This window comes from Erinaceus europaeus, chromosome 7 (assembly GCF_950295315.1).
Source record: "Erinaceus europaeus chromosome 7, mEriEur2.1, whole genome shotgun sequence".
In the NCBI taxonomy this organism is placed as follows: domain Eukaryota; kingdom Metazoa; phylum Chordata; class Mammalia; order Eulipotyphla; family Erinaceidae; genus Erinaceus; species Erinaceus europaeus.
Genome location: NC_080168.1, coordinates 28,629,355 through 28,656,456, shown reverse-complemented (window position 1 = coordinate 28,656,456; position 27,102 = coordinate 28,629,355). Strand labels below are relative to the sequence as shown.

Sequence of the window (27,102 nt, the reverse complement as noted above, 5' to 3'; positions counted from 1 at the left end):
AGCGCAGGTGGCACAAAGTGCAAGGACCGGTGTAAGGATCCCGGTTCAAGCCCCCGGCTCCCCACCTACAGGGGAGTCGTTTCACAGGCAGTGAAGCAGGTCTGCAGGTATCGGCATCTTTCTCTCCCCCTCTCTGTCTTCCCCTCCTCTCTCCATTTCTCTCTGTCCTATGTAACAATATCAATAACAACAATAATAATAACTACAACAGTAAAGCAACAAGGGCAACAAAAGGGAATAAATAAATAAATAAATATTTTAAAAAGATATCTTTACAAAGAAAGAAACAGAGGGGAAGGGGAAGAGAGATACCACAGCACTGAAGCTCCTCCCAGTAGAGAAAGGGCCAAGTGGGTGGCACACTTGGAAAAGCAAATACCTGCTTAGTGAGCTATTTTGTCAGCCCTCTTGATGGACATTTTTTTTTTAACCTCTGTGGGCAACAGTAACAAAGTAAGCAAATAGCATAACACTTGATAGTGTAGGAACCTATGAGTGGGGGGTAGATGGCATAATGGTTATGCAAAGAGACTCTCATGCCTGAGGCTCCCAAGTCCCAGGTTTAATCCCTCATACCATCATAAACCAGAGCTGAGCAGTGCTCTGATAAAAATAAGTAAATAAATGAAAGAAAGAAAGAAAGAAAGAAAGAAAGAAACTATGTCATTTCATTCAAGAGAGCGTCCAAGAAAATAGTAAGGAACACCAATAATTTAATTGTTATCCTTTTCAGCAGTGAAACAAAAAGACCATAGAGAGAGAACCTATGTCAGGTGAGCTTCAGAATCCTCAGGTGTTTGGTCTCTCTCTCATAAGTATTTGTTTACTTCATGAAATAAGATTAAAATATGACTCCAAATCATAGAAGTGGTAGAAAGGAAACAGGATAATGAGAACTGTGATTCATCACATATGAGAAGATTTAATATGGGTGGTATGGTGGATGGATGGTTGCAGAGAAATCAAAGAAAATAATTGATGAATGAACTTGCTTGTGATGGGCTTGATTCTGTGAATTAAAAAGCAACTCTCTGAACTCAGAAGGCCTTCCCCATAAGTGAGACTCATGGCAACAGACAACCCAGGTTCTGGATTGGCATGAACACGAATAGCTTCAGTAAGAGATTGCTGTGGCTTGGCAGGGGCTTTGTAGCCACTGGAAATACTAAGACAGGAACTTCTATAACTTAGACCATGAAAGATATTTAAAGAGGAGGGACAGCTTGGCTAAAAGAAAGCCAATTTCAAGGAATAACTTGAATGGAGGGAAGAAAACAGAAAGACCTTCTTTAAGGAAGGTAGGACATTTGTGACTTGGTAGAAGAGACAACAGCGGAGATAAGTTGAATTTCCCTGTAGTGTGTTCATTGATCATAAGAGGCAAAATTACATACAATCTGATGACCACAGTTGCAAAACCTGCATGATGACTTACCAAAAACACAATTCTTGATAGACTCCTTCAAAGACCAGACCCAAGTCTTCAGAAGTCTACAAAATGATCCACTGTAAACCTTAAGAACATGCTGCTGAGTCCAACCAAAGACAAGGTTTCTCCTTACTGGTTTTTAATTTAAGGACCTTAGCAGAGATAGGCAGACCTTTGCAGGCCAGCTGAGGAACTGACTCGTGTTTTATTGATTTATTTTTTAATTTTATTTATTTATTCCCTTTGTTGCCCTTGATGTTTCATTGTTGTAGTTGTTATTGTTGTTGTTACTGATGTTGTTGCTGTTGGACAAGACAGAGAGAAATGGAGAGAGGGGGAGAGAAAGACAGACACCTGCAGACCTGCTTCACCGCCTTTGAAGTGACTCCCCTGCAGGTGGGGAGCTGGGGGCTCTAACAGGGATCCTTACACCGGTCCTTGCTTTTTGCGCCACTGTTGTTAAAATTCGGTGGCCTCTAGCTGGCCGGGCTAGCTTCACGGGCGGGTAACAGAGACGACCAGAGACATACGGCTGGGCAGGGAAGCTGTATTTTTTTTATTCAGGAACAACGATTCATAAACTAAGACAAACTAATCACCAAACAGAACTCTGCTGCCTCTTTCTCGCGGTGGCGGTGCAAGCACTCTCTCTTACTCTGGAACTCAGGAACCCTGGAACTCTGTCGGGGTTCCTAGGGGCGGGGCCAAGCGGGCCGCGAAATTAGCAGGACTGATCCAATCCTCTTGACGGGGGAGAACTAGAACAACCCAATGTAAAGCATACAACACGCCACTTGTGCTTAACTCACTGCGCTACCGCCCGATTCCCCTGACTCGTGTTTTAAAACTCGTGTTTTAATCCAGAGAGACTATTTCTCCTGCAGCATGAAATATTCTTTCAGATGGTGTTCTGGCAGGAGGGCAAGATGTTAGCCAGGAGATAGATGTGTGTGTTGGACAGATGGCGTGTTTGGCTTTGCACTAGCCAGGAGGATCAGACTGGTGATTTATTTATTCCAAGGTTTGATTAAGGTATGGACACAGTTGCTTTCATTGCTGTTGGCCCAACCATAATCATGTGTCCATGTAGCACTGATGCAGCTGACGCCAGGTGCAGCCATAAATCGCCAGGTAAAATATCAGGAGACCCTTCCTAGGGACAGCAGCAGGTTAAAATGCCTAAACAACTCTGTCCTCTGCACTTCCTCTCCACCCTTTTGAACTCCTGTTGTTCATCCCCATGTGATTGTTTTCCCAGTATCATGGGCAGCAAACAGATGTTTTGAGTCAAAGACCTAGCAAAATGCCTCCCAAACATGTCAAGGATTGAGGAGAGGGAGTACATCTTTGGGACATTATTTCTTCATTCTCTTTCAGCAACTCAACATACTTCCCTCCCATTGTCTTTTAAATGGAAGCTATCCATTGCCTTGCAGGCATTACTGCCATCAACTTCAGGAAGAAGATGACTTCCAGGAGAGAGGGCTGGGCTGGCTCTTAGCTGACCAGTTGTTCATGTTCAGGCAACTGCCTAACTATACAAAAGGTTTTTCCTTAACATTCAAGTAAACCAGTCAGGTGGCCTACCCATCAGCCTTCTCCTCTATCAGATCATTGTCAGTCACTGTGTTCTTAAAATCTTCTAAGCTTTTGACAATGGTTGACAGTTTAAATGTGCCAGAGGAACCAATTTCATTTATAACATACATAGTTCACTCACAGCTCAAATACGGATGCTGTGACTCAAAAGGACAGAAGTTCTTAGCCTACAAAAATTCCTCAGTGAAGATGCACCATTTATAGGCCTGGGAATTGGGTACATTTAAGAGGCAAGGTTGTAGGGGTTGGACGGTAGCACAGCGGGTTAAGCGCATGTGGCATGAAGCACAAGGACCAGAGCAAGGATCCCGGTTCAAGCCCCCGGCTCCCACCGGGGCCCTTCACAAGCAGTGAAGCAGGTCTGCAGGTATCCATCTTTCTCTCCACTTCTCTGTCTCTGCATGCCCCCCATTTTTCTCTGTCCTATCCAACAACAATGACAGCAATAACAACAATGATAAACAAGGTCAACAAAGGGGGGAAAATAGCCTCCAGGAGGAGTGGGTTCATAGTTCAGGCACCAAGCCCCAGAAATAACCCTAGAGGCAAAAAACAAAACAAACAAACAAACAAAACAAGGTTGTGTATCCTCAGGAAGCAAAGATCCAGGGCTTTCAGTTTCTTACCAGTGGAAATGTCTGTAAGTCAGAAGACAGAAGCTAGCTGTGCTCCATCAAAGCTAGTAGGAGGGCCTTTGTCTAGACAAGAAATGAAAACAAAAAATGACAAGAAAGAAAAAAGAAAAGAAACTGAAGACAGAATCTGTGAAGTTTCTGACAAGTTAAGGTTGTGACCCAGGAAATACATATGGTCCATGAAAACCCCTTCTCTGGAGAATTGAAAGCAATGGCTGGACAGCTGTGGGCTCAGGGATGTTTGTATCATGGTTCCTCTGGACAGCACGGCTGGCCTGCATCACACTGTCTCTTGAAGTCCCATGGTCACTCCAGGATCATTCATTCTTGTATTTCATGTGCTGTAGATGGATAAGAATGAGGTGGTAAACAACAACGGTGCACAGCTTGGGGTGGCTTGATTTCTAGGCTTAAGATGAATCTGGCAAGTGTCTTATTCCAGAAGACATCTTTACTGTCTTCGGGTCAAACTATACTTCCTGTTGAATCTCTATCAGTCTCCACAGTTTATTGTTGCTCTTTTCACCCATTTTCTCTCATTAAGAAGAAAAGGGGGTGATTGGTTCAGAAAGCAGCTTGTATAGTAGCAAAAGAACCATAGCTTTTACTGGGCTTTGACTCTGTCTGTGGTACTGTGCAAAGCACTTTGCGTGGCTTGTTCCGTTAACTCTGCCCACCCTACCCCCAGTACTATGCAGTATTGTTACTGCCCCTTTTGCAGATGGATAGACTGAAACTTTGCAAGGACTGAGCATTAGGCCAGTAGGCAAATCCAAGTGAGAGGTCATGCTCTAATAATATATATATTTCATTCATCCATTCTGGGCTTATATAATTCTATCACTCACAGTAACCTTAGCTATTTGACTTCAGTTCTCTGAGCCTCAATTCCTTTCTTTCTTCCTTCCTTCCTTTCTTTCTTTCTTTCTCTCTTTCTTTCTCTCTTTCTTTCTGGGCCTCAATTTCTCTTTCTCTCTTTCTTCCTTCCTTTCTCTCTTTTTTGGCAAAAATGGAGAAAATAACTAATTTCAAAACAATTGGCTCTCACACCTACAATAAGGCAGATCAAGCCTCCCAGGTACGTACTGCCTGGCAGATAGTAGGTGTTTAGTTAGCATCTGTTGCTGTGCCACTGGTTTCCTGTTCCCTCTCAGTTTTCCTGGTTGGACGTATTCCTTCATGAAGTCCTGGCTCTAATCAGCTCAGTGACACACAAGGACATTTTGCCACACCACATCCCTCTGACTGCCGTCTACTGCTAATTCCTTAAATTTACATATCATCTTTCTTCCCTTGAGCTCATAGCACTTAACAGACAAGTGGGGCACAAATGATTTAACTAAGTGAGATTCTGAGGCCCGCTTGTCTGGAGATCCTGCAAACTAGTGGATTAGCTCAGATGTCAGCACGGAATTATGACCCTTCAGCTGCTTGTGCTGAACACATCACCAGCATTAACTGCCTGGTCTGCCAGTGGTCCTTTAAATCACGCGCCGTGATTATCATCTTACCGTGGGAGAGAGGAGAGGGAACTGTCTCGGGGCTCCAGGAGAGACAGTTTGTGAGACCTTTGGCCTGATGGTGCTGAAGTCTTCACACAGAATGGGTGACTAGAACAGTCGGCCTGGTTCTTTCCACCTCCACACACATTTCACTTACTAAATCCTTAACCATTATGCTATGATTCCCCTGCAGCTTAAGAATGTAAATTCACACAAGTGACAGTATTTCTGCCAAGCAATTTTCAGGCAGCAAATGGGTTGTATTTGTGAAACTGTGAAGGAAGAAGGCTGAATAATAAGTCTTTGAAATCTGGTTTCCTTTATATGAGGTGGAAATAATAAGGACTTGGGAATTACTGGAGTATGGGGGGGGGTGTTCAAGGTTGACTAGGTGGACACCTCCTTCCTTGAGTCACCTTGCTATTATTAGTTTGCCTCACCTCTGAAAGAGGCTGGTAGCTCAGGAGGGTAGGAGGGAATCGTGTAGAGATTATAAGAATCTGCAGAATTACTAGAAGCCAGCTGATTCTCCCTCTGTCCTTGTTTCAATGTTGCCTCGAATCTGTCTGTATCCATGTGTTTGCCATTCATTCATGTATTCATTCATCCATGGGAACAAGATTTTCTTGTAAAGAGAAGCCAGAGAAGCAATACAAGCCCTTGAATTATTAGACCAAAACCTGTCATCTAACTGAGGTGATAGGGCACACACAAAGGCCTGTGACATGGCTTACTTGGATAGTGTGTTGCTTTGCCATGTGCACGAGCCTGCTATAGTCTCTCTCTTTCTCTCTCTGTCTCTCTGTCTCTAAAAAATATAAGCACACACAAAATGGTTAAGTTATAGTGCATGGCAGTGGATGTTATAACTGCAGAAATGCTTGGGGAAAAAATGGCTTCAAGTCCTTTTTTTTTTTTTTTAATGGTACAGTTAGTTAGTGAATGCTTGAGTGGTTAAAAGAAGAGGAAAATGACTGCTGTATATGTCAGAATGGCCAGGAGAAAAACCAGCAAAAGAGTTGGAGTAGGTGAAATGGAAGGGGAAGGAGGATTACAGATGAGAGGATATGGGGGAAGCTAAGCCCAGTTACTCTGACTAGGATGAGATTGATTGCTTAGGTTGGGGACATGGTACCTGAGGCATAGCTAAAGCAAAGAGCCTTCTGCATGAAGCCTGGAAAGCCTAAAGTAAAGCCTCAGTTCTACTGCTTCCTAGTCCCTATAGTTCAGAAAGTCCCTCGAACCTTTCTGAGACTCAGTTTCTTCATCCTGTCCCAAGTAAGATTAATAAAACCTAGCTCGAAAGCATAAAGCAAAGATTAAATGAAATAATGCATAAGGTTGTGCTTTGTAACCTGTAAAGCTTTATGCAAACAGGACATAATTATTAGCATGAATACCAGCAGTAATTAAGATCTGAGAGGGAAAGCACAGATTTTAGAAGCTCTTTGGGTGTCTGGTTGTGGCACCAATGTCTTCTCCCTCAGGGACCACTATCATTAGAAGTCTCTGCGGCAAACAACCGCTTAGTTACCTCTGCTGACTTTGGTCTTGAGAAGGTCTCCTGTTGTGGGGCATTGGACAGGCATAACTCTGCATGGTTGAGGAGGCACTACTGGAATCCCAGCTTTGTATTCTAAGCTGATCTAATTCACCAACAAAGGAGAGTGGTTTCTGGAACAACAATTCCAGAGAATCTAACTCAAAGGAGCTGAGTGGGTGGGAGAGAAGGAGAGGCTGTTTTCAGACCACTTGACAGGAGGACTCTCATAGACTCATTTCTCATTAGAAAGATATAAGCAAGGCTGGAGAGATAGCACAATGGTTATGTATAAGACTGTCATATTTGAGGCTCCTGAAGTCCCAGGATCAATCCCCCAACCACAATAAGTCAGAGCTGAGCAGTGCTCTGGCAGAGAAAGAGAGAGAGAGAGAGAGAGAGAGAGAGAGAGAGAGAGATCAGCAAACCAAAGGTTTAGGAAATGCTGAATTGATCCAATCTTCTGGACTCCTCCCTGCCCTTCCCTAACAAGCATATTCCCAGTATCTTTTGATAAGAAAGCTCTGTGTACATGCCTCAAGTTAACGTGATCCTAAGATATCTAATGTGCTATGTGCCTGGTGCAACGGTGTTAATGCCATCTTGCAGAAGTGTTGCTCAGCTCAAGATGTTTCAAAAAGAAACAGTGAGATTCCCTCCTCACATGCCACCCTGCTCTCTCAGACAAATGGCCAGAAGGCTCTGGCATGAGTTGAATTTGCAGGTGTAGGTCCCCACACCTGCACCGATACGGCATGGGATCTGCCAGCAGCAACAATAATTTGGTCTTTTACATCTTGCCTGGTGTGATTTTGCAGACAAATCAGCCCAAAGGTCCATTCCTCAAGCAATGAATGGAGTGAAACCTTCATTTCCCAACATGTGTATGTTCTCTCTTAAGCACTATCTTCACTGGGGATAATGATAAGAGTCTATTATGGTCAGCTGTGTTTGCCTAGCCAAGTTCAAACTACCCAAGGTGATGCAGAGCAGGAATTGAGGGGGTGTCAGTTCCCCCAAATTACCCCTACTCAACCACCATGCCCGGTTCAGCTTGAAGGTAGCACTGCTCCTGAATTGTGTTACTAGAGCCCAGGCAACATCTTGTGGCCCTGGGAAAGACCAGAAAGTTTTAGATAAGTTGACAAAGGTTCAATGCATAACCCACGGGTGAATCACCCTCCACTCTGGCAGCCTGAAACATCCTCCATTCTAACAGCGCGCACCCCCCCTTCAGAGGAAGAGGTAGTGGGGCACACATGTTACAGTGCAAAAGGACCCAGGTTCAGGCCCCAGACCCCACCTACAGGGAAGCAATGGTGAAGCAGAGCTGCAGGTGTCTCATTCTTTCTATCCACCCCTCCCTTCTCTCTCAACTTCTCTCGCCAATCAACCCATCCATCAATAAAATGTTTAAAAAGAAAAGGCTCAAAAGGACACAGCCTCGGAATCAAGGCTCTTCCAGAACCCTAACAGGCAGGAGGTTGAACAAGGACTTGACAAAAACAGGACACTCCAAGTCTGGTCCCTGCTTTTGCGGGTGGAAGGGGCTGGAGAGTTGGCAACTGCAAAACCCAGTGTCTTTTCCACGTGTTTACCAGGACCCTCTGTTCTGCTTTGTTCCCTTCCTTTCCCACCCCCAGATGACAGGAATTTCTTGCGACTGCAGAGCGATGGCCAGAGAGAGGGCCAGTATGCGCGGCTCATCAGCCCACCTGTGCACCTGCCCCGCAATGCCGTGTGCATGGAGTTCCAGTACCAAGCCACCGGCGGCCGCGGGGTGGCGCTGCAGGTGGTGCGCGAGGCCAGCCAGGAGAGCAAGCTCCTCTGGATGATCCGCGAGGACCAGGGCAGCGAATGGAAGCACGGGCGGATCATCTTGCCCAGCTATGACATGGAGTACCAGGTGCGGGTGGGGTAAGGGCGGCGGGGGGTGGGGGGGAGACTCCCCGACCATTGTGATCTGGATTCCTACGACTTTACGTTGCAAAGGCCTGTGCCCATTCATCATTAGGGAACGTGGTTAACCACTGCTGTTTTCATTGTGTTTCTCAGGTTGCCATGGCAACTAAATGACACTCGTATTTGTTATTCAGAATGTGCCTATCTCTACACCCAGTCTTGCTTCTTTGTTCCTCCTATTGCCTTTTATATTGCTGAAATCTTCTGCAACAAATGTTTCTTCTCTTCGTTTTTTTTTAATTTTTTTATTTCAGATTGCTATCAGGTAGACTCACAAAAAGACACACAAAAACCCAGAGAAATAAACATAAATAAACCGTTCACACACAGACCCCTCAGACCCCAGGAGGAGAGGACCTCAACCTCTCAGACCTACCCCAGCAAGTGTGCTGGGTTGGGGGGGGGGGGTGCTGCTTGCCTCTATTGGCCAGTAGAACAGAGAACCACCAAAATGATAGGGCTTCTCCCAACAGCTCCTGGAGTTTTTCTGGGATCTGCCACCACCCCCCTTACACACACTACACACACACACACACACACACACCACCTCGAAGAGACCAAGGCACAGATGGGGATGCACAGCTGTGACAGTGACTTGGGTAGGAATAGATACACTGTGGAAGAGGTGATGGAGAACCAGCCAAAGCGTTAACCTGCTCCTCCCCAGTCAAGAAGTAGCAACAGATGGCTGGTGAGGCAGCCAACTGCTCGCTCGGCTTGCCAGAGGACATGTGCTAGTTTGCAGAGAGAACCTGGGAAGGGCACAGTGGAGGAGCGATTGAAGACCACAGAGCCGAAGGGCTTCTGCGTGCAGTGTGCAATCACCCTCCAGGCCGTGGGGTGTCTGGAGACCCTGTCCACCCCCCCACCCCCACCTGCATTATCACTTCTCAGCCTTCAGTCTTTGTGCATGGGGTTGAAAGTACCTGATGTTTTGCCATACCTGCCAGGTTGGGGACCTCCTGATGGAAAGGCCTTTCTTACTAGGATTTGGAACTATTCTTGATCCTGGCACATAGTAGGGGCTCAACTGATTGGTGAATCATTTCCCTCCTACTTGCAATAATTGTGCCGTAATATAGTGTTGTGTGTCCCCACACACTATCAAAGTAACCCAGATCTGCACAGTGTATGTCTTGCCTTACTGTTACATGCTCCTGTCCTCTGAATTTTTAAATACCTCAGTTGGTCTTTTGAAAGATTTATGAGAAAGAACCCTCAAAATTGGCTAGGGAGACTTCCGATAAGCACATCCTGATTGTGATCCTTTTAGTCAATGCATTCTAACTAGTTAATCAATGCAGCAATATTCAACACCTTGTGTATTTTATCCTCCTCAAATATGCATTGATTTAAACCAGCTCTTTTTTTATTAGTGATTTAATAATGATTAAAAAGATTGTAAGATAACAGGGACACAATTCCACACAGTTCCCATCACCAAAGTTCTGTGTCCCATTCTCCTCCATTGGAAACTTCCCTACTATTTCCTCCTCCAGGAGTATGGACCAGAAATCTTTATGGGGTGCAGAAGGTCAGAGTTCTGGCTTCTATAATTGCTTCTCTGATGGACATGGGCGTTGGCAGATCAATCCATACCCCCAGCCTGTTTCTGTCTTTTCCTAGTGGGGTAGGGCTCTGGCAAGGTGTTAACCAACTCTTCTTAAATTAAGATTTCAAGTGTTCTAACCATGTGGTCAGCAGATGTGTACCAGGTGCAGTAGCACGCACACACACAGTGCTTTAAACAGCAATGAACAGAATATTGGGAATCTTTTCCCTGTCTGGATCAGGAAGCTGCTTAACCATGGTTTGTGTTTTCCTGGCTTCTAGATTGTGTTTGAAGGAGTGATAGGAAAAGGACGTTCAGGAGAAATTGCCATCGATGACATTCGGATCAGTACCGATGTCCCACTAGAGAACTGTATGGGTACGTGAATCTCTATATTTCTGTGGGAATCTGAGGGTGGGTTATACAAGAGGAGGCAGCACACCATTTCCAAATGCGGCTGTGGGGAGGGCGGCAGCAGCCTCTGGAGGAGGCAGGTGTGAGTGTAGTTACTCCCTAGGCTGCCTTCTGGAGGGGAGAAATGTGAGCTGAAGAGACGTCTGATCTGCCTGTGTCCATTCAGAAAGAGATACACACTAAGTTTATAGAGATTCAGGGTGCTCCAGACACCCCCAGCTTTTAGCAAAGGAAATGCTGGAGGACAAGAGCAACTGCCAGTCAGAATTACATGCTGGAAAGGTTTGGTGGACCTAATGGAAGCCTTCACCAGTGAGCAAAAATAGTACATAGGTTATATCAGACTAATAGCACAATTACCCAAGTAGTTATTTTACATGAATGAATTACAGGCTAAGTCCTGGCATGTGAAGTGGGAGTTTCAGATTTTGCTTTTCAAGCTAGTACCTCTAATACCCAAGATCCCAGAGTTATTGTAAGATTAGGTATTGCACGCCAGGTACACTGTACAGGAAGAACCCCGTAGCTGTCCCCTTTGACGAAAGTGTTAAGTAGCCATTTGTGCCCAGGCTGCTCTGACCATCTCTTATCAGGGCCACAGACATTAGAAAGGGGACCATGAACAGGAGGGGATCCCACTCCCAGCCTTATTGTAGTCACTTATCAAGGGTTTTCCTGGCACTGGATCCTGGGTTCCTGTGTGCCTGGTGATGTCAGAAGCACCTGGGACCACCCTGGTCCCTTCGGGCAATGTTGAGGCCCTGGGCATCTAAAAGTCATCCAAGCTCTGAGAAAGTAATCAGCAGTGAGTGACTGATTACAATGCTTAGGGGACCCATTATTCTATAAAAGTTTTCTAAAACAACTTGGAGAGTCTTTCCCCACTCAGCCATCCCTCACAGCGATGATGTGTTAGACATGGTTGGTAGCATGTAGAGGCTATGGGACACACACACACACACACACACACAACTGAAAATGTCTGTCACACCCTGCTGGCTGGATTTTTTTTTCTTTTATCTAATTCTCATCTTTCTTTTCTTTTTTTTCCAGAACCCATCTCAGCTTTTGCAGGTGAGAATTTTAAAGGTTAAAAAAATTATGTATTTTTGCATGCCTTTTCTTCCCCTCCCATGAGATGTAACTTGGGTGGGGGTGGGGGAGGGTGGGGAGAAAATCAGCCTTCAAACTTGAGGAATCCTGAAAAGAAAAAGACACGCCACACCTTCCCACCGCTAGATGGCGCCAGCAACACCTGTAGATGCGGGGTGAGGAGAGATTGAGATCCTCACTGTCTCTTGTTTAATTAAAGTTTAGAAACCTATAATAGAGACAAATAGGTTACAGATAAACCTTTCAGCCTTGCATTGTCCAACGGGGAGCAATGAGGCTGAAAATGCATGAGTGGTGAGAAAGGAGAAGCTGCAGGGAGACTGAAGGAAAAAAAAAATCGGTAGTAAATTAAAAGTGAAATGAGGTGGCAATGATTTATTTTTGCCTGGAGATGGTTTCTTTCCAGTTACAGGCTACCAAGGCAGCAGTCTCAATTAACCCTCAGTGAGGAGGTACAGCAGTAGGCAGTAGCATGGGGGCTGGGGTGGGGGGTAACAGTTAGGGAAAGGAACAGGCACTATCCTAAGACAGAGAAATTGCTGAGCTCAGGAGCTTGTATCTGATAAAGAGAATAAGAGGCACAGTGGACATTTGGAGTTAGAGCACTTCAAGTACAGGGTTACAAAGCAGAAAATGATATCCCCAGTACCTCCCCCCCACACACACACACTGTCAGTAGCAGGGTGAAGAGAGAAGAGTTTAGTGTGTCTGCCTTATCCAAGAGGGGGAAAAATGTCTCCAACCTTGGGTGATGATAACATCTGTGCTGTTACTCTGGTGAGGATTTCACATTCAGTGCTCTTGGCAGGCTGAGTACTTAGAACTGCTGAGGGGTCTATCCAGGCTCCAGCATGAGAAGCCAGTCTAAATGTCTCATGCTTGGGACGCCTGCCATTACCCAGTGACAGTTTTGTTTGTTTGTTTTGTTATTTTTTTTTCTAATTGACTTCATAGGCAGTAGTGAGGGTAGTTATGCCTTCTTTGTACTGGCTGGCCTTAACCCCTTAGGTGACAGCTTTTCAAAGAGAAGGGAAGACATTTTTATATCCGAAGTCTAGACTAGTTATCTTCACTCTCGTTAATCTGCCCCCAGCTCCTGGCTAAAAAGAGATGAATTCCCGGCTTGCCACCTAGATGCACTCTCTGACTCCAGATCATCTTGTCTAATTGGCTACTCACCGGTCACAGCTCTAAGACCAGAGTTGAGGAGAGAGAGACAGGACAGAGAATGACAGACCAATAGACATTATCTTTCCTCTCTTACTTCCCCTGCCTTACCTCCCTGCACCCTGCTCCCTCAGCCCCTGCTCCCCACTGTACATCTTGATGGGTTAACAGCACTTGTGTGCACGTGTGGGAACTCTCTGAGTGTGAGATTTATGTCAATATATGAATCGAAAGTATTGAAAGGAGAGCTGAGATCACAACTGAACCACTTTGGATTAGAGTTGAATTCGAATTCTAACCTCCAGGACCCAAGGTAATGTTTACACTGGGAAAGTGAAAGCTGCTGTGTTGTTTCATCTGACTCGTGTTGGTTGTTGAGACTCAAAGCTCCCAGAAAAGGGCTGGTTAAAGGCTTACAACAACTACTGCAGACACTGTTATGTGTGGGCACTCATGTCTCGGTCCCTGACTGACAAGTACGGTGGCTAAGTGCTTTGATTCAGTAGGAGGATAAACAAACCAGGTCACATGTGCTCTCCTTGAGGCTGTGTTTACCCTGAGACTTCACAGTCCAGTCATGTTCTCCTGTGGTTAAAAAAAAAAAAGTATATATATAATATCATCGAGCTGTAGTGCTCATTTAGCCAAAATAAACACTGGGCTTAGTGACTTGATGGTAAGAATTCCCAGTGTTCTCCCAACAGGCTGGTTTAGGGGTTAAACAAAGACAGTGGCTGGATGGCATGAATTGGCCCAGGACTATTGTCTTGGGAAAGGATGGGTATCTTTGAATGGAGGATACCAAATGTTTGGGAGCAGAGGTTTGGCCAAGAAAACAGAACCAAGAGCAGGATCAGAGTTGAGAATAGCCAACAGATGTCATACTGGTGGGTTTTACATTGGAGATCAAGATTGTAGTCAGATGGACTCAGGAAGGGCCAAGGAAGGGGCTTCTTTTGAGCTGAGACCCATTGGATCACAGTAGGCAGCACTACGTTTAGAGCCAAGTAATGCCTTCCCTTCGGGAATGGAAAGAGAACCACTTGCACTGTTTAAACTAGGGACTGGCATAGGGCTTCTCTTAGTCATGCCATGAGTGCCTTGGGATTACACCAGTCTTTTCACAAAAAAAAGAGAAATCAGGTTTGCGCAGGCAGGACATGGAAAGTTGATGGTGAAACAATCATAGGTGTTTACATTGTTCATGTGTTTTTGAATTGGGGATGTTTTTTCTTTTTCCATTCTAAATTAGCCATGAGACTGAAGCAATTTCATTTGTGAGGAAAGAGTAGGTAAATCCTTAAGGAAATACAATGAAAGTGGTCTCTGGACACGGGCTTAGGAGGTATTATTGATCTTTTGTATTTTGAAGTCTTTCATTTTCTGCCTCTTACTTATTTCTTGCCATGAAACATTTCCATTGATTCAAATTGCCTTGTGTTTTTCTGCGTAGTGTTGTGTGCTTTGATTGTATATCAGGGTGTGAGTTAGTAATGAACAGAAAACAAACCACAAGAGAAAGAGAAGCAGGGGCTGGTGGGGGTGGGGGAGAGACACAGAGAAGAGAGAATGAATAAGCTGAGCTGTCATGTGATTTTTTAGAAGATCTTTGTTGTTGTTGCTGCTGCTGCTGCGAGTCATTTTAAACAGGATAGTCCAGGTGTACCTTTTCTCTCTCTTTTCTTTTTCTGAAGCAGTGGTTGTCAACACAGCACCATCATGTATCTTTTTCTAGCATCTGAGCCTTAACAAAAGAAAAATTGTGTGTGAAAGGAAGGAGGTAAACCCCTGAAAAGTGGTGTAATTAAGGTGATGGATTATTTCCTCTTAACCAATACTTTTTTTCCTTTTTTTTTTTTTTCCCAATAAAAGAGTGACAAAGGAGCCAGTAAAAATATATAAAGCCCCAAATCAGAGTTCTGTCCGGGTTGACCAGGTGGTTATTTTTAGCAGCTCACAGTGGAAGAAGAAGTTCTTGTTCATGTCAAAGAGTGTGGGCTTTGAACAGAGCCAAGCAGAGAGACTGGGGAGACGGTGCAACCCTCCCCTTTGGAGATGCACACGTGTGGTGACACTTGTTAGAATCAAGACACAGCTGGCTGCTGTGTCTACCACTGACGGATATAGAAGAGAACAGCCATATCTCCCATAAGCCCCTGTGCACATGACTTTCATGTCCTAGACCCTTCTCTTGGGTCCTGCTCTCTGGACACTCAGCAGTTTTTCATCTAGGAAGAGCCGGGAGAAAGTGAACATCAAAGATTGTTTCTTAGGTGCAGAGGGGATCAGATGTAAGAGAGACCCATGATGGCACAGTGGGAGAACCTACCTTGGATTTGTCTTTTACTTGTTTTGCTTCTACATGGAGAACAGCGGCACTGAAGCTTCCTGCAATGCAGTGGGCCCTGGCTGGGCTCAACCCTGGGTGACACACATAGCAAAAGCATCACACTATCCAAGTGAGCTATTTTGCTAGCTCAGCCACCTGGGGTTATAAACTTTGTCTCTTTGCTGCCAACTGGTCTCTCTCTGTGGCTTCTCAGCCACCTCTCCTTTCCCATCCCCAGGACACAGGACTTGGGAGCAGGCCCCAGATCTTTCCACTCCTAGATTGCCTTTTCCCCCTTGGGCGCTCCACTGAAAGCTTCTGTGAGAGTTAAACAGGATTCTTGAAGAAAAGGCTGAGGAGTATTGCTCAGCCCTGCCAGGATTCCGGATAGGCAGCTGTGGTTTGTGACTGTCTCCTCACTCCCCCTCCCATGCTGCCTCCAGCTGCCAGATGCAGGCTAGGTGTTGCTGAGCAAGGAAACATGGAGATCAGATATGGCTGCCATTTGCCTGAGGGGATACTGAGGCATTCTTTGTGAGTTTCCCTGGTGCATGCTGTCTTTGCCGTCACAGAGGCCTGACCCTTGATGCCCTTCTGCAGCCTGGCCAGTCATACAGGTAGCTGCTGGCATCAGTCTCTCAGAGAGGAGGAGCAAGTCTTTTTCAGAGAGAAGCCGGACTTTTAAGAAATTAGCATAAGTGTCGCCAAAGAAAAGAGAGTTGCAGGTGACCTCAGCCAGTCACAGGTCTGGTTTTAGAGGCCTTGGAAGTAGATGGTGTGTGTATGTGGTGGTGGTGGTGGGGGGTGTGTCAGAGCAGGTTTTGCTGGCCCCCAGCAGAAACCCTCCAGTGACCCTCATCCTCTACTTGGAAGGCAAATCTCAAGTCATTTCTCAAGAATATGTTCTCCTTCACATTCTTGTTCCAAACAGATCGGTGAGTGTGACCACATTCTTTTTCTATCTTCTGTAAACTTTTCTAGAGGAGCTAACGTCTCTGTGTGTGTGTGTGTCTGTGTGTGTGTGTCTGTGTGTGTTGTGTTTGTTTAATCTCACAGATTAAATAAACCTTTTTATCTCGAATGCCCCTTCACTAGCACTTCATTTTCAACCTGTACAGAACAGACTTTGCAGACAGGCCAGGCTAAAAAACAGTTCTTACTTGCAAAAAAAAAAAAAAATCTTTTTTCTTTTCCTTCTGAGACAACTCACCATTGGGTGTCTTTCAAAACATTTCTTTTGGAAGCCTGGATAACTCCTCCAGGTCCTGTGATTTTTGTAAACTTAACACTTAATTGTAGGAGGTGTTTTCTCTTTTTCAGTGATTGAGTGAGAACCTGACTGACTGAGACAACTTTCAGACAGAAAGAAGCAGCCATTCATTTCCATTCCCACTTATTTCTGGAGGGGTTAGCACACTGGTTGTTTCCTTTCTTTCTTTCTTTCTTTCTTTCTTTCTTTCTTTCTTTCTTTCTTTTTCCTTTTTCCTGTAAAATGCCAGAGAGTAAATATGTTGAACTTGATGTCACAAGTACTCAGCTCTTGCAAAGCAGCCGTGATGAAAGTGTCTGGGTTCTAAAATGGACAAAAACAGGCTATGGGCCAGATTTGGTTATCTGAGCCCAGAGTTCAGAGACTGTTTGAGGATTTTGGTCCAGTACTTCTGGCCCTGACCCTGTCACTCTCCAGCAGTGTGAACTACCTTTGAGGGCCAGGGTCATCTCTTAGGTCCCGGTTGGTACTGTTTGACTCCACACACATACACACACACTTGCACCTCAGTTTTCTTCCATGTAAATTCAGGGAAATATTACACATCCTTTGAGGATCCCAAGTTTCCCATCTCAGGGACATGGGGAAGAACCAAGATGATTCATTGCCAGTATCGTGTCCAGCACACAGGAGATGTCCAGTAGTGTAGCTATTGTTATGGCCGTAACAACAAAATTCAGTCACCCTGTTTTCACAATAGGAATGGAAGGAAGATTTTGTGCGTGCGTGCGTGCGTGCGTGTGTGTGTGTGTGTGTGTGTGTGTGTCCTTTGTTTTCCTCCTATGCCTAGCTCGGAATTTCTTATTTCTCAAAATTCAAATTCTTTTTTTTTTATTATTTATAAAAAGGAAACATTGACAAAACCATAGGATAAGAGGGGTACAACTCCATACAATTCCCACCATCAGAACTCTGTATCCCATCCACTCCCTTGATAGCTTTCCTATTCTTTATCCCTCTGGGAGTATGGACCCAGGGTCATTATGGGGTGCACGAGGTTCCCTAATATTACCATCCATCTCTATCAGGAACAACAGAATAGATCCGTTTGTGGACCCCCATAGGACCTTGACCTCAACTTGGATTCAAATTCAAATTCTTAACATACATGATGCCCCTTTCTCTGAGGGCTCAGAACTTTACAGCTGGGAGGGAGGCTGCTCGGCCTTGCAAATAGACTTGGAGTTTTGTTTTTCACTAAATATCTGCTTCTCATTACCTCACACAATGAGAAGACTTTGTGGAGAATTCTGGGTGGAAATTAGTGAAAAGAATAGCTCTGGGATTAAAAGCCATTTCCAGTTGGCAAGACGAAAGGTTTGTAACTGGAAGCAGTCAAAGCCATCAAAGGGAGTGTTAAGTCAGAAAGTGGCCAATTCTGGGCAAAGTTGGAGTCTCACTTGCCGTGACTATGCACCTCTCTTTCCTTTCTCTCTTTCTCTTTCCCTCATAGTAAGGGACATAGAATTTTCTTATTATAAAATACAGACCCAGACATCCCATGTGGCTGAGGAAGCCAGTGGACCAATCCTACAGAGCCCAGAGCTACTCACCAGCCTGGGCACATGGCACAGTTGGCATCTGCTCATAGCAGGCACCTTTTGGCAGTTATTTCACCTAGAAATAAGGTAAATGCTGGCAGAAACTCTAGCCATCTCTGAATGTAACTACTCTGCAAAGTGCCACGGGGTTATCAATATGCTACAGGGATTTGAATGGATGTTGATCCAAAATGCATTCCTCCATCCATCTGTCCATTCATCTGACATTTGTGGGGTTGGTGTTTTGAAAGGAACTTAGCCTCTGTTGTTCTCCCACCTTCCTTTCCTCTGACCCACAAACCGCAGTCTTATCACTGTGCAATCCCTGAAGGCCACCACGGAGTTGGATCCAGCCTAGTCATCCACTTGCTTTCAGAGTTGAGTCTCTTTAAAGAGATGTTGTGGAGAAAGTTCTAAGAAGCTCTAGTCCCCCTGACTAGAGCTCACCCAAACATTGCTTCTGGAGAGATGTGAGTGGTATCCTCACTGTTGTCTTGTGATCAGAAACCCAACTTCAGAATGTTTTCTCATTTGTCAAAAAATATATATATATTTTTTTGTTTGTTTTCACCCAAGGGAAATATTTAAAGAACCAATATAATGTCCCTGAAATGACTACTGTGACTACAAAAAATAAAGTTTGCATGTTGATAACTTCAGGAGAGGGGAGCTTTTATAGGATAGGAGAAAACATTCCTAGACACCAAGTAAGGTTTGTCCTCCAGCGCAGAGCACAACAATGACACCAGAGACCTGTATTTCTTTCTCTCTGCTTCTAACTACATAGGCTACCTGTTATGATTTCTCCTTCCTCCAGTTGGTCCCCTGGATGCTCCTTACTGTGTCCCCAGCTTTGACTCTGTTAGAAGAAACTCTTTGCGGACAGCATTAAGACCTCTTCTAGCCTTGATACTTTGAGTCCTAGATGGTGTATTAATAGCAAAAGTGAGCATTTTGGCGGAGGGAGACGGAACCTTTGGCCTATGGTTATGGTAGTAGGTAGGGGGAATGTGGCAGCTGGGATCATTTTCTGCTTGACACAAATCTAAACTTATGTTCCTGACTTTGTGGTCTAGTCAGGTGCTTCCAGTGGACAGTCTGCAGGCTTAGGGTCTTCCTCCTCTCTCCTGGGTAAGCTGTTGCCTCCCAGAGCAAGACCTCCCCTATGGAGTCAGAGGCTAGCTGGAGGGTGCCTCTGAGGAGGAGGATAGTGGCACATATGGCTGTCACCATGCTCTTCCATGTTTCTCTTGCATTCCTGCAAGCCCACATAAAGATCCAACTGCAGGGTGGTTACCAGGCAGCGAGTATTCTCGGTGACCTGAATAATGAGTTGACACCAGTTCACTGTGACTCAAACGCTGGACATTTCAAGGATCCATTTGCAAGGCCTGGTTTTCTCTTTCTCTGTTTCTTTGAATAATTTTCAATCTGGTCACAAAAAGAGTGAGCGAGCACTTTATCAGCTTCAGTAATAAAATGATTTCTTGGGGGCCAGGTGGTGGTGCACCTGGTTAAGCACATATATTACAGTGCACAAAGACCTGGGTTCAAGCCCTTGGTCCCCACCTGCAGGGGGAAACTTTCATGAGTGGTACAGTAGGGCTGCAGGTATCTCTCTGTATCTCTCTTTCTCTTTCTCTCTCTCTCTCTCTCTCTCCCCTCCCTTCTCAATTTCTCTGTCTATCCAATAATAAATGAAAATAATAAAATTCTTTTTTTTTTTAAACCAGAGTACTGCTCATCTCTGTCTCATGGTAATGCTAAGAACTGAACAAGGGGTCATGGAGCCTCAGGCATGAAAGTCTTTTGAGTACCCACTATGCTATCTCTCCAGCCCTACTGAAATTCTGAAAGGATAGAAATGGTTTGAGGGGCTGGAGGAGGTAGAGACATGTAGAATAGATGAGAAAGAAGAGAGAGGACTGTAGAACTGGCCACTTGGGGCCTTGAGTACTGCTACTGGGGTCTACCCTGAGGGGGTCTGGCCTTGTCATAGCTCTCTGACTTCTGAGGTGTTTCTGATGGCTTGCAGAGGTTGGTGGACTCTAATGAGAAATAGAAGTCTTTACCTAGGTCTTTCCATCAAGGGCTGTGCCTGAGCACTTTCTGTGTGCATACCTTGAGGTAGATACCAAGTTGAGAGTAGTTCTGCTTGAGGAATTCCCAGCTTGATGGGGGAGGAGGCCTGAACATAAAATGAGCCCATGTGTGACTCTTCAGAAGAAATGTGCCCAGAGAGTGGGACCCACAATGCATGAGGAAGGCAGCAGCCCTCCTACCCATGACTCCCCTTCTGGCGTATCCCCCCCCCCCCCCCCGATAAAGAAGATACATCTTTCTGGCCACCACCACTTGGTGTAAGCAGCTAGGCAGGAATATTTATGGGTTAAGCATACATCATTTTTCAGAAGTAAAGATCATGTCTGGTTCTGGCAAGCTCAAAAGTTCCTAGTCCCATTCTAGACCAGATTCTCATCTGATGTAAATCTTTGGGAGAATCAAGTTGTAGCACTGTTTTGCATCAAGTGGATCTATAGCCAGTCTTTCCCCAGAGTTACCAGGGGCTTATAGCTACTACATCATCTCCATGGCAACCAGAGGCTGGCCAGTGAATGTGGTTGCCTTCCAAATCCTCTGCTAGCTTCTTTTCCCTTCTTTGTCTTTGCTGTGATTAAGAATGATCTCCCTCCTTTGGCTGGCTCTCTCTCTATCTCTATCTCTCTCTCTCTCTCATACCCACTGTCATTTTTGTGCCCCTTCTAATCCACTTTCCAAATCCTCCAAATTAAAAAAAAAAAAAAAAAGCACGGAGATGAGTTAGTCATGGCTCAACAGTGGTAACTGACCTGTTTAGACAAGACCAGTCTGATTTCAGTGGGCATGGAAGCCTTGGCAAGCTCCAGTGGAATTTACCTTCAAGTCTAGCCAGCCTAATTAATACATTGTTTGAGGATGGTGGCCAACGAAAATGATTGTATTTCCACCCATTTGGAGAATCGCCTTTACTAAGCCCCAGAAGTCAGTTTAGCATCGGTTACTAGCTTGTGTGTATTTGTGTATTTGTGTGTTTGTGTCTGTATGTGTGAGTGACAAGACTTTTCTAGACTGTAGAATAATTGTGGTTTAGCAGAAAGAGAGAGAGAGAGAGAGAGAAGAGCTTGTAATCATATTGCCTGGTTGAATTCCATACTTACCACTTACTCACTGCGGAACCACTGTTAACGTAATCTTTCTGAACCCCCTTCGTCATCTGCAAAATGGGTCTGATAATACCTGCCCTGTAAGATTGTGGATAGGAAATAATTCCAGGAATTTGAAATGCTTGTCTCAAACTAAATACCCAGGACCATCTCACTCCCCTGCCCCCTTCCCTATCTACTACAAAGCATGTGTATGTTTCTCTCTTTCTTTCTTTTTTTTAAAAAAATTAGATTTATTTATTAGTCTGCATGCTCTCAGCCTAGCAACACTCTTCTGTGTCTTTCCACCAGGGGGCACCCTCCTACCAGGGACCGAGCCCACAGTGGACACGGTGCCAGTGCAGCCCATCCCAGCCTACTGGTATTACGTAATGGCCGCCGGCGGTGCCGTGCTGGTGCTGGTCTCCGTCGCCCTGGCTCTGGTGCTCCACTACCACCGGTTCCGCTATGCGGCCAAGAAGACTGACCACTCCATCACCTACAAAACCTCCCACTACACCAACGGGGCCCCTCTGGCAGTGGAGCCCACCCTAACCATTAAACTAGAGCAAGACCGCAGCTCGCACTGCTGAGGGCCGAAGCAAGGACAGCGCCCAAACAAGAAAGACTGCAAACACGTTGCCTCGATTTTGCACTTTTTCTCCTCGTCTAGTCTCTGTGTGAACTCTCAGACACTTCTCTCTCTCTCTTGGGGTCCAGACCTTGTGCACTCTTAACCTATCCTGACCATTCTCCTTGAGTTGATTTTTTTTTGTTGTTGTTGTTGTTGTTGTTACTGTTGTTCCTTTTGTTGACTCCAAACCAACCAACCCCAACTCTAATGCTGCATCTTGGAATATGAGAAGAGACACCTCCCTAAGCACTTCACAGCTCAAGGCTCAGCTGGTTTTCTTCCTGAGACTGGTTCCCTGTTTCTTCCCCTTGCCTTATCCATACCGCCTCTCAGTGGAGTCTGCCAGGCAACTTGAGGGGAAACCTGGCTGTGCATTTGTACATAGTATACATTTGCTTGTGTGAATAGCTTTCTGTGTGTGTGTGTGTGTGTGTGTGTGTGTGTGTGTGTGTGTGTGTGTGTGAGAGAGAGAGAGAGAGAGAGAGAGACTGGTTCATTGTTGAGGGGGTGTGTGTGGGTGGGTGGGTGTGGGTTTGTTCAGAGAGGACCCCCTTTAACTCTTGTGTTACTTCTCCGGGGGGTACATTTTATAAGGAAATAATATACTGTACTAGTTTTGTTTACTTGGAGAAGAGATTGAAGCTTTTTGTTGCCTTATCTAGCTCTGGCTGGGTTTCTGTTGGCTAACATTGTCATCTCCAGGAACCTTAACTCTGAGCCCGCCTGACATGAAATTTGGCCCTTTGCATCGCTAGCCCCATTCCCAATGCCCACCCCACCCCCACCCCAAGAGGAAGGTTCCCCTAAAGCACTCGGACGTGACCCCCTTGTTATGTCTCCAGGTTGTCTTTGAAAGCAAAAGATAACAGACTTTGGGTGCTTGTGGAACCATCTCTACTTCCAGCCCTGAAGCAAATCTGTCTCATGTTGCCTTATAAAAGAGAAGCTCATAATGAATGTTTAGCTTTTATCAGTTAAGTCCAACCTTGGAATAAGTCATAGAAAATAACGGATCTGAGACTGACGTAGGAATGGAAGCCTTGGCAAGAAACCTATTTAAGTCAAGAGGAGGAGGTGGGGACCCAAGGGGGGGGGGGAGGTGGGAGGGAAGGAAGGACTGAAATGGTTGTCATTTGAATGTCTCCTCACTTGGGGGGATGCATTGTGTGTGTGGGGAAAGCTTTTAAACCCATGTTCTTTTAGTATTGTATTGGTCATTGTGATCGAATTTGTAGCACATGGGGAAAAGGGATGGGTCATTGCTCTCCTTTTACGGTGTTGATGTGTGCCTGGACCTATAGCCACTAAAACAGAAGGCTGTCCATCTGACTTCTTTAACTACTATGGGAGAAAAAAAAATGTTACTTTTTTTTTTTTTTTTAATGTACCAGTGTGCTATCTCTTAAAGTACTTTTAGCATCTGGTAAACACACCCTCATAGTCTGGCCCGGCGTTTCCAAATGCTGCAGCCTCATCAGAAGGTATAACGAAGCAAACTCCATGGTTGTCCACTTGTCCTCTAAGCCAGGCAGGGAGTGGAATGTTAGAGATAAATTGCCTCGTCATACTGCTCAAAGGATAGAGAGTCAATAATGAAGTCAATTTCATTGGTAGGAAATGGCATATTTTTCAGGAGATTCTTTATATACTTGGGGCTCTGCCTCAGTGGGTGTTTATTTCTCACCTTCCTGCCAGGAATCCATGGGGGAAGTCTTATGATTCTTTCCAAAGGTGGATGTCTGGGCTGAAAATGTCCAGGTACCTTCTGAGAACAAAATACTGGTGATATTATTTCTCGGCTGCTGGGGAGAAAGAGAGACTAGAGAGAGGGAGAAACTTTTCACATTCTTTGGGAATATTCACTTAGGTCCCTCCAACACATACTTGCTTTTGCATCTGGTTTGTTTCATCCTGCTGAAGGAACGGTGCTCTGTCACTCTTATTCCATTTCAAAGAGCAACTCTGTCTCAACCACAGCAGCCCTGCCTGCCAAGAAAAAGAAAAGATGAAAGACTGAAGCATGAGCCACCTTGAGATTTCAAGAAGTGTCCTACCCCAGCTCAAGGCAGAGAGAGATGCTCCGAGTGGAGGGGTGGGGGAGGGAGGAGCAGGCAGGAGACCACGTGATGGCTTCCACACCAGTCACTACAGGCTTTTTTTTTTTTTTTTTTTTTAATCTGAGATGTCCACATTCAGTCTTGTGTTTGGGGCCAGGCATGCCCTCAAAATGATTGACATTCCTGCAAGTGCCCCCTAAAGGCTGAGGCGTGGTGGTAGGAAATTACATCTGGAAAATCCAGCCAGAGTAGCAACAGTGAGTTACTATAAACCCTGGAGGATTTCCCTTCTTTAAAAGAAGATAACAACAACTTAGTGAATTTTCTGTATCTTTATCTGATGCCCCACGTGGCATCATCTTTGTGTACACGCCATGGCTGAGAATATGTGACTACTCGAATCATATGAATCCGACAATGTGCTTCAGCTGAGGTTGTCACACTCTCTTCTCCCTCTCCCTCTCTCTCTTCCTTTCTTGCCCTCCCTTCGTCTTCTCTGCTCCTTCAGTCCCAGAAGCTTTTCATAGTTTATTAACCAGGTACTGCACTAAAAGAGCAGCTCTTCTATAAAATGTCATGCCTTGCAGCTTTCTGCATTTCGTAGAGGGAGGGAAGAATCACTCTCTTACTGGACAGGTGAATGATTCATGCATGCATGTGTTTAGAATTGCTTCTCAGATGACAAAGAGGTGATCACAACTATTAAAATATACATGAATGGATGAGTGACTTAAAGGTCTAATGTGGGCTGGTGGCACTTTTTTGCCTTAGAGGTTTCAAGTCAACAGCTCCAGGAGGGAAACCCTTATCTCTAGGGTGAAGGAAAAAAAATCCCGTCTTTGATATTATGCTACTGTCCCCTAGTTGCTGGTAAAGACAAGAAGAAGAAGAAAAAAAAAAAAAAACAGAGGGGAGGGGTTTATATTAATAAAACAAAACATTGAAAATCAAGTGAAATGTTTGTTTTACCCTCTTCCCACATTTTTGGGATGAAAGCCAGTAATATTTCTGCGATGGATTGACACCATCTTTAAAAAGACCCTCTCCTCACTGAAACTAGCAGGCAAGCAAACACCTAGATAATTCAGAATTACCAAAGAACAACAACAGAACAAGAAAACTTAAACATTTTTACTTCCTATTCTTATCTCCTCCCCCTACAACTGTGACATCTCTTGCTTCGCTCAGTTGCCTGTGTGTCAAAAATAACTTGTGGACATTGGAAACTATTTGAAAATGTATTGTGTGGAATGTAATAAAAGGATGATATTTTTATACAAACATCTGGGCTTTTCTTCTCCCTTTGCCTCTGAGAACAAAGTTCAAAGTGGGCTTCGAACAAATGGATGTTTACAAAGTTGAGGTATGGTCATCCAAGCAACAGGCCATTCTGTGGGAGAAAGGTGGATTTTTCTCCTTCAGGCTGAATGCTTTCCTCTTTATTTTTATTACTGCTTGTTAGAAGTTTCATCTAATTTGTGCAGCTGAGACAACTTTTATGATTGGTGTGGGATTTTGCAAAAGTTGCTAAGTGCTAAATTGCTCAATGTGATTCCACAGAATTTCTCTTGATGGCAAATCCCCAGAGATTAGACTCTACTTTCAAAGGACCCGGGAAGGGAGGGCGGGGGGACCAGCAAGGCTGAATCATGTATTTGGTTCTATGGAGACAGAGAGCTTCCTTTGGAAGAGAAGCAGTGACATCTTCCCACTTGCCTACCAAATTATTACTTCCACGGGGACATTGATCCCCAATATATGAGCACTTTCCCAGACAAAATGGGAATTTGTAGCATGTTCAAAGCTCAGAGATATTCCAGGTTTCCTTTTAGAGCAATTAACGAAGTTAATTGTATGATTACAATGGACCTGGAATGATCCAGATAGCAAACTTTAGAAAAGGAACACTCTATAAAAATTGTTGACGAGAAGAGCTGGGACGGGGGGGGGGGGGGGGGGGCGGCGGCGCTGGTGGGGAGGTGGAGCCAGAATTTATCTAACATTTTTCTTTGGATCTCTTTTGTGGTCGTTAGGGACCTAGTTATATAAAATAATCCTATCAGAGGGGAGTTAGGGAGAACATATCTCAGATTTACAACATCCTAGGTGTTGATGCTTCTAGACTATGGGCAGTAAGAGGTTTTGGGGCCAGGCACCTGGTTAAGTTCACACACTACAGTGTGTGTGCAAAGACCTGGTTTTAAGCCCCTGATATCCACCCACAGGGGAAAAGCTTCACGAATGGTAAAGTAAAGCTGCAGGTGTCTCTCTCCCCTTCTATCTCCCCATCTCATCTCAATTTGTCTCTGTCCAATAATGAATATATATTAATAATAATGAATTATATATATATATATAAATGAGGTAGTAGAAGAGTTTTCCCTCATGTCCTTTTATGGGGTGTGTCCCGGGCACTTCATCAACTCAGCCTTCTTCAAGGGTCCAAGAACTATCTTTATAGGTCCTGAGAAAATGCACTTGTCAGAAGACTGACCTCCTGCCAGCTTCCAACTTTCCTTCCTTTCCAAACCTAAGATCCAGGAAGGAGTGTGTTTTATCACTAACTAGCCCAATTGGTGCTGAAAAGAAACAGGCTTTTTTGTTTTCAGTTCTTGCAAGAAGTTCTGTTAGTACAGATGGCTCTAAGTCGCTGCCACTATCTATCTTCTGCAGGGGAACAGAGTAGAAGATCCGTGATTAGAACATTGTTTGTTCCTCTAATGACAAACATAATTGCCTGTTTTTTCTAAATATTTGGCTTTCCTTTAAGCCATTTGTTCTCATTAGTGATGGTTGAAATGAACACATCTCCAAAGCACTTCTTTCACACAAAGACCCAGGCTTGGTCAACGTATTTTGAAACCTTCCTGGGAACCAAAAAGGACTGGATTGAACTGAGTTAGCCATTACTTAAATTTCCTTAGCATTACTGTGTTTGGAATCACCTTGGAGAATTTCATCACTGCTGTTGCCATCTTAGTTCTAGTCCCAAGCTTAGTCCTGAAGGTTCTCTCTTTCTTTCTCAGAAGAGCAATGGCAGTGCTGCTCTTATCTTAGATGTTGAACACAATGCTGTTATCAGTGTGATATTTCAGGCCAAGCTACCTCAAGCATAAATATTTCCAGGGATCATAAATACCAGATGTCAAGACCCAGGATAGTCTGTTTAGGTTCCT

General features: G+C 44.7%; 1 protein-coding gene across 2 annotated transcripts in view; it reads left to right on the top strand.

Annotated features, from left to right (window-relative positions):
- Positions 1–27,102, top strand: part of NRP2 (neuropilin 2) — a 143,530-nt gene that overhangs the window by 93,179 nt on the left and 23,249 nt on the right. The window contains exons 13-16 of one of the 2 annotated variants that reach the window (XM_007520199.3): positions 8,349–8,611; positions 10,501–10,597; positions 11,687–11,707; positions 21,548–25,207. In XM_007520199.3, coding sequence (XP_007520261.1) covers positions 8,349–8,611; positions 10,501–10,597; positions 11,687–11,707; positions 21,548–21,828 — 662 coding nt within the window. In that variant the 3' untranslated portion in view covers positions 21,829–25,207. Of the gene's footprint in view, positions 1–8,348; positions 8,612–10,500; positions 10,598–11,686; positions 11,708–21,547; positions 25,208–27,102 lie in introns of those variants that run through there. The other variant, XM_007520196.3, reaches the window with a different exon arrangement.